This window comes from Durio zibethinus, chromosome 2, assembly GCF_047325235.1.
Source record: "Durio zibethinus cultivar Kanyao isolate XHJ-2024 chromosome 2, ASM4732523v1, whole genome shotgun sequence".
Classification (NCBI taxonomy): Eukaryota; Viridiplantae; Streptophyta; class Magnoliopsida; order Malvales; family Malvaceae; genus Durio; species Durio zibethinus.
Window position 1 is genome coordinate 13,537,675 of NC_143163.1, and position 7,180 is coordinate 13,544,854.

Consider the following 7,180-nt stretch of genomic DNA (forward strand, 5'->3'; position numbering starts at 1 on the left):
GTCCTCCCCATTTTCTCTTCACAAAGTTCCGTTGACTGTAACCGAATCGATTTTGCTTATTTCACACAAATCTAATCAACGTAAGAACCCTAATCCCTTCCATTGCTCTTTTAATTTGTAATTAAGATTCTTCCGCTTCTGCTTGGTTATAAATTATTCGCAATTCGTTTTTTCTTTTAAAATTTTATTTTTCCTCTACTATGTTTTTAGCTTTTAGTGCTCAAGCAATTATTATTTATAATTTTAATATTGTTTGTGTTTCGTAAATTTTTGTTCACGTTATATATGCTTCTACTTGTTGTATAGTGTTTGTTAGTTGTTGTACAGAATTCTTTGTAGCAGATTATATCCAAAAAAAAATAAGAAAGAAAGAAACTAGGTTTAATAAGTTCTATTGGGGACATTTTTTCATCATTAGTTTGTAAGAAATTCTTTTTTTTTCCTTTTTATTCAACTTGTGCCAAATTTAGGTCGAAGTGCAGGTAGTAATGAAATTTATAATAATTTAATCATTTATAAATTTTAAATGTTATGAAGACTTGATAAAGTCTAATTGTAAGTTGTAACAGAAGATTTTATTCTAATGAGTTATCATTCGCCTGTTGATAGTGTTGGTTATTTTGATACATTGTGAGAGGGCGGTGAGTTCAATCTGTTTCAACAGTGTGTGTATCTGTGATGGATGCCAAGGCATTGGCAAAATCAAAGAGAGCTCATTCTCAACACCATAGTAAAAAGACTCATTCGAGTCAAAAACCAAAACCTCCATCAGCTGGTGCTAATGATGCCGCAAGTGCCAAAAGGCTGACAGGAAAGCAAATTAGAGAGGAAACCCAACAGGGTCAGCGTGGATCTGCACTACCTTTGAATTGGGATCGCTATAAGGAAGACTTTTATTCAGGTTCTGAAGATCCATCTGGTGATAGTGCAAGTCAAGCTCCCGATATTGTTGTGCCTAAGAGTAAAGGGGCTGACTTTCGCCACCTAATTGCGGAGGCTCAATCTCGGTTGCACTCAAATCCTTATTCAGATAGTCTATCCTCTTTAGATGATGTTCTGCCCGGTACTTTTCTCTTTTCTTATGTGGTTTAATATGTAAAATTTTCTGTTTCAATTTTATTAAATTTGTTCCCCCCCCCCCCCCCCCCCCCCTTATTTGGTGTATTTATAAAAAGGTAATAAAATAACATGTTATATTTTATGGTGGTTTTATTTTTAGAAATAAGCAGATCTTTACTCAATGTGAGAAGAAGAGGGGGTAACAAGTTGGAAAAGTTAACTAAGTATCTATTTTGAATAGAATGACAAAAAGAGAGAAAAAAATTTTGGAAGTTATATTTATTTTCTTCTGACAACAATCATGACATTGTTACCAGTCGTTATGACTAGTTATAAACCTTTCATTGAGTGATCTTTGTGGTCTTCCTTTTGTTCTAAAAATGAAAATTGCTTCAGGTGTCGTTTTGAAATTCTTGATGGAAATTTATGTATTGGTAACCTTCCAGGAGACTTCAATCAGTTTTTAGGCTCTATGCTTGCAGTCAGGGGAGAGGGTGTTCTTTCATGGGTTGGGAATGATAATTTTGTTGTGGAAGACAGATTAACTGCAACTCCTGAGGTAATTTCTTTTCTTTTATTTGTTTTTTACATATACACTGAGCAAGAAATTATAATCCTAAAGAACCAGATTGAGTCGCTAATTCTCAAGTCCATAAACACATTGTTTGATGTTTACTGGATATGTACATCTATGTTCTTGTTTTGTCTTTCACATTATGATATGAGCAAGCATCTCTCTCTCTCTCTCTCTCTCTCTCTCTCTCTCTCTCATGTGCATGCACATGCACAAATGCCTGCAAACACACACACACCCACACATTTGCATTGCCATCTCCCTAAGAATACTAGCAGAATATATATCTAGCAATCTGATGCTAGTGAATTGCTATTTATTGTTGTTAACCTCAACATCTAATCTTGGAGACAGGTTCAATATGCAAAAGTAACTTGGAATATTAGGGCTCATGTGATAGATTGGATTCACAATGCATCAAATTACAAAATTTAGTAATGAAAATCTTACAGCTTTCTATTATGTTACTTGTTGGCAGAAGACAAAGCAATTTTTTTTTTTTTTTTGGGCTTTATTTTGCAAAGTTTTTGTGGGTATCTTAATTACAATCTTGTCTTTGCATCATCACTGAGCATATTTAAATGTGGACAAATCTGTATTTTCCCCAGTTTTGTTGGGACTAAAAGTGTAAAAAATTTCAGTTTGATGCATGTACTTATTTGATGCTAGGGAAAAGAAATTGTCACTCTGATTTGGAAGTCAAAATATGCACTGCCTCTGCTAATTGACTAGTGCACACTGGATAATATTTCAATAATCAGTGTCTATGTTAAAAGTATCTTGTGTTAAAGGGGGGGAGGAATGGTTGAAGATAAAGATTGCTTTATAAGTTCTGATCTTAATTTCCTTCAATAGTTTAGAAAAGGATGATATCTTGTTTAGAGCAATTTTTTTAAATTAACACAATTCATAGGATTTTATTAATACGTCAAAACTAAGAAAATTGAAAATTAAAATACACTGTTTATATGCAATCATTAAGAGGGGTATGAAACTGGTGCTACTCATTTGTCCTTGGGCCATTTACTTGATCTAGTTATTGCTGCCAGCCGCCTGTTTTTAACCTTCCATCGGTTACCTTGCCATTTTATCATCTTTCCGCCTCTTTTTTCCCTGTGTTTTCTCTTGTAGGCATCATTTCTCTCCCTGAATTTGCATGCTCTTGCTGAACAACTTGAAAAGGTAGATTTACCTGAGAGGCTCTTCATTGAAGAAGATCTATTACAACCAAAACAGGTAAGTCCAAAATACCCTACATTTATATTCAAGTTACTGTGGGTTTATAACAATACTTTAATGCCTTAAAAGTGAGGAGCTTCAATTCTTGACACTCACTGAAGGTAAAAAGCTTGGGCCTTGACAGTTAAACCATGAGTTTCACCAACAACCCATAGAGATCATTCTTGGGAAGCCTTGAGAGATGATTGGAGTTGAAGGTCATTGTTAGCTAATGGGAGATACAGCTTTCTCAAAAATCTTGGCATATAGCTTACATTTTCTCTATGGTTTTTATGCTTTCATATATCTATACTAGAACCCTTGACTAAGTTGATGTCACGAGTGAAGTGACACTTGAATAAAAAGTAACTACCCACCTTTTTACCTACAAACAAAAATTACCCACTTTTCCATGTATTATTTCTTCTAAATCAAATTTTTGTAAAAAAAAAACTAGTATTTTTTTTTTCACACACGTAGTGGGTTTGCCAAATTCTAATAGATTTTTATTTGTATTGCGCTTTTGGTTCCAATTTTTTTATTAATTTGACCATATACGTTATTGGTTCCATTTTGGCCTTTCATACAACCGACCACGGAATTGTGGGATATAAGGCTTAGTTTATTGTTGGTGGTGGCATATTAGGTTCCTCAAACCGGCCAGTCATAATAGCATGACATTAGTTTTTGTGTCTACAAAAATGTTTATAACTTACTCTTGAGTATCTATCAACACATTATCTGGTTTCTCTGGTTTATATTTCAGCATGCAGAGAGATCTAAGGTAAACAGCAGTCAGGAATCTGAGCAAATGCAAATGACATCTGAGGGAAAAGCATATGCAACGATAACTGAAGATCTAACTCTATTTGCCGCTAAGAATGTTGAGCATATATCACTTGGCTCTGGCAGCCAGGCTATAGATGCAACATTGTCTAATGGAGGGTTGGATTTGGTGGATGAAGTTTACAGTGATTTTATTTCCAGTCAACATGGCAAATCCGGTGAAAGTAGAGCAGAGGACAATTCAAATTCTGCTTCTGTCTCTGACAAAAGAGATTCAACGTTTGAAGCGGCAACTGCAGAGGCAGAATTGGATATGCTTCTTAATTCTTTCAGTGAGAGTAAACTTCTTGATACTTCTGGCTTAAAGTCCGAAAAACCCTCAAGTGATTTCCATAGAGAAGGTACTCCATTTCTGCCACAAGTTGCAAGAAAAGGTGTCGATTCATCTAAATCTGCAGCCATCACTTCCAGTTTTGATGATGTACTTGATAATTTATTACAAGAAACATCCACGATGGTAAACCAAGGTGTTGATTCGTCCAAGTCTGCGGCAGTTAATTCCACTGTCGATGATTTTCTCGATGATTTATTACCAGAAACATCCACAATGGTAAACCAAAATCGTTTGTCTCGGCATGAGGATGCGAAAGCTGTTCCAGACGATAACATTCAACCCTCTTTATCTTCTCAATCTGCCTCAAAGTCAAAAGTCTTGAATGATTTTGATTCATGGTTAGATACGATTTAATGGTTTGTTAATTAAGAAGCCTCACTGATGTAAACTAAAATGATGTATAAATTACTGATCAAATATGGCTTTGCAATTCTGGAGCTGAATTATATAATCCATCAATCCAACTTCTTATGCGGATAATGTTTGCTGGCTTTGTCTGTTGGGACTGCTGCGGAAGGTCGTAACTTGGGCGTTTTTCTATGGCTCTGCATTGCGGAATTTTGTTTCACTGTCTGTGTGAGACACCTGCCATGTCGCCCGCCTGTCAATTTCATGGCCACTCGTCCTTATCATGCCTCAGATAATTTGGGATTTACGTGGGGAGCCTCTGAATCTATTATAAGGTACACACGACATCTGCCCACTTGCTAACCCAATAAGCGGTAGGTGTTTAGTCAGACCAAGATAGAGAGATATAACTAACCTCCATGTGATGCAAGAAGCAAACATCTCTTCCTCTGACACAACAAATATTTTAACACTGATCCGAACAAAAAAAAAATGTTTAACATAGAAAATTTCATTGAACAAGCCCGGAAGCCTCCTGGAAACAGCTGTTACGAATTATGAATATCAATTTCCAAGAAAAGACAAGATGTTATCCCAGAAAGAAAGAACTTAGCTCAAATCATCCAATTCGTTAAGAATCATTCTAATCGAATCAACAACCTCATTTCAACATACGAGGAAGAACTAAGAAGAGATATAAGATCTACTATCTTGATTTGTATTTCTCTATTACAAAGATACATTCCCAATTGGGTTAAGTCAAAAACCAAAAAATTTGATCTTCCATTTTCTGGCTAACATGCTCTTTAGAGTCAAGAATTATCCAACCAAATCTATATAAAGAAAAAAAAAACTCATAAAACTGCAGATCTATCAAAGCCACAAGGCCCCGGCATCTTTCAAAACAGGAACCAACTCTCCACTAATATGAGTAGCCATAAGTTTATCCAATCCTCCAAATAACCTCCCACCAATAAACACAGCCGGAAGCTGCAGCAGTTTATCATCTCCATGCCCTTTACAAATCATCCCCAGTTCATTCAAAACACCAATCTCGTCCTTCTCATCAATCTCATAAACTGCAGGGTTTACACCCAGCGCCAGCAGCAAACGCCTCACAACATGGCTCATACAGCAACCCTTCCTGGAGAACACAATGACAGCGTTCTCTGACACAATATTAAGCATGTCTTTGCTGCTTCCTCCTCTGCTTGGTGCGAGATTATTATGGCCAACTGTTGATGGGGCATGACGGGAAGTTGTGTTGACGCATGGCAGAGGCCATGATTTGTATGGAATTGCTTGTTGCATGCTGAAAATCACTTATATGCCGAAAAAAATCTAGCAAAGAGCTAGCTAGCTAGCCGGACATGAAATATGTGAGCGAGTGTTAATGGGAAATGTAAAAGAGAATATATAAGCGAGTACGGGTAGAGGACAACAAAGAAGGGGAGGTGAGTTGAGATTTTGAAGGGGTCAGGCGTCAACGGCAGTTAGCCATTTTCGTTACGCGGCTGTGACTGTGTATATGTTAATGGCTGACGTTCATTTGGTGTCACTGTTTTTGTTTTGTTGTGCAAGGCGTGTTCGGCCATGTCCGAGAAACGTTTTCATTAATTTATTGTATGTTTGTATATATAATTTAGCCAGTTGCTTCCACTTTTTTTTTTCTCTAAATCCAATGCATAAATAAAGATTTTTAAAATTTTTCTTGGTCCAATACTCCAATTAGTTGTTGAAAGCCGGACTTTTAATAAGGAAAGAAGATAATATTAAAACGAGTATGGTATGCTGTCAGTAGATAAGATTCAGATTAAAGTTACTTTTAAAAAGTTTTTGAAATTTTTTAATAAATATATATTATCAATAAATTAATAAATAAATATTAATTTTTAAAATAAATATATATAAATTAAAATAATATACTTATTAATAAAATATTATAATTAATTTTTTTTATTAATGAATTATTATCATTTGATTCACTGATAATAATTAAAATATATAAAATTTATATATTAATAATACATCAAATATAAACTCTAATATTAAATAAAATTATTATTAAAAATAAAAATTTTGATAATTTTTATTACATAAATTAAATGGGAAATTTTTGAAAAAATTTAATAATTTGGATATATTTTTAGATAATTATTTAGTAAAAATTTTGATAACTTAATAAGTATTAATCAAATTTAAATTATAAATAATACTATTAACAATTCTTTATATTATTAATTTTTCATTAAATTTTATCAATTTATTAATTTAATTTTTATTAAAATTTTAATTAAATCAATTATATTAAAAATATATATAATATTTTTATTTTTATTTTTTTTTTTTGGACAGTATGACATGACGTCCACCAAAATTAAAGAAAGGGATGTACGCATGCGGTACCTTGTTGATAAGAAAAATCGGATGCTTTGTGGGCTTAAGCATACGCCATGATTTGCAAATGTTGACGGTCCACAACTATAAAATATATTGCCAGTCATAAGAAAATAGTGCAACATGTTGGCGTTTACTTTTATCATTTTATTTTAATCATTATGTTATCTATAATTGTTGATTTTGTACTAAACTTATATAGTTTCAAGTGGATTTTAACCGATCAAAATTCATAATTGTTTAAGTTTAACGTATAGTTTAAATACTCCAATATTATCTCTCCCTTAACCAATAAATCACGTTCTTATAAAAAAAAATTATCTCTAACATGCATATGACACTCTCAATAAGTGTTTGAAGCATCTTTTTTTATGAAAAAATCATTACTTAAGGTGAAAAATTAT

General features: G+C 33.6%; 2 protein-coding genes across 2 annotated transcripts; one reads left to right on the forward strand and one right to left on the reverse strand.

Annotated features, from left to right (window-relative positions):
- On the forward strand, nt 1-4,482 carry LOC111309317 (protein ECERIFERUM 16-like). The gene is made up of 5 exons (XM_022908390.2): nt 1-80; nt 610-1,063; nt 1,506-1,618; nt 2,765-2,869; nt 3,618-4,482. Exons 2-5 carry the CDS (start codon nt 679-681, stop codon nt 4,383-4,385), a joined length of 1,371 nt encoding a protein of 456 aa, XP_022764125.2. The 5' UTR covers nt 1-80; nt 610-678; the 3' UTR covers nt 4,386-4,482.
- A 594-nt stretch (nt 4,483-5,076) lies between these two features.
- LOC111309318 (glutaredoxin-C9-like) lies at nt 5,077-5,811 on the reverse strand. The gene has a single exon (XM_022908391.2). The coding sequence runs from the start codon at nt 5,688-5,690 to the stop codon at nt 5,253-5,255; it is 438 nt and encodes a 145-aa protein (XP_022764126.1). The 5' UTR covers nt 5,691-5,811; the 3' UTR covers nt 5,077-5,252.
- Between the last annotated feature and the right edge of the window lie 1,369 nt (nt 5,812-7,180).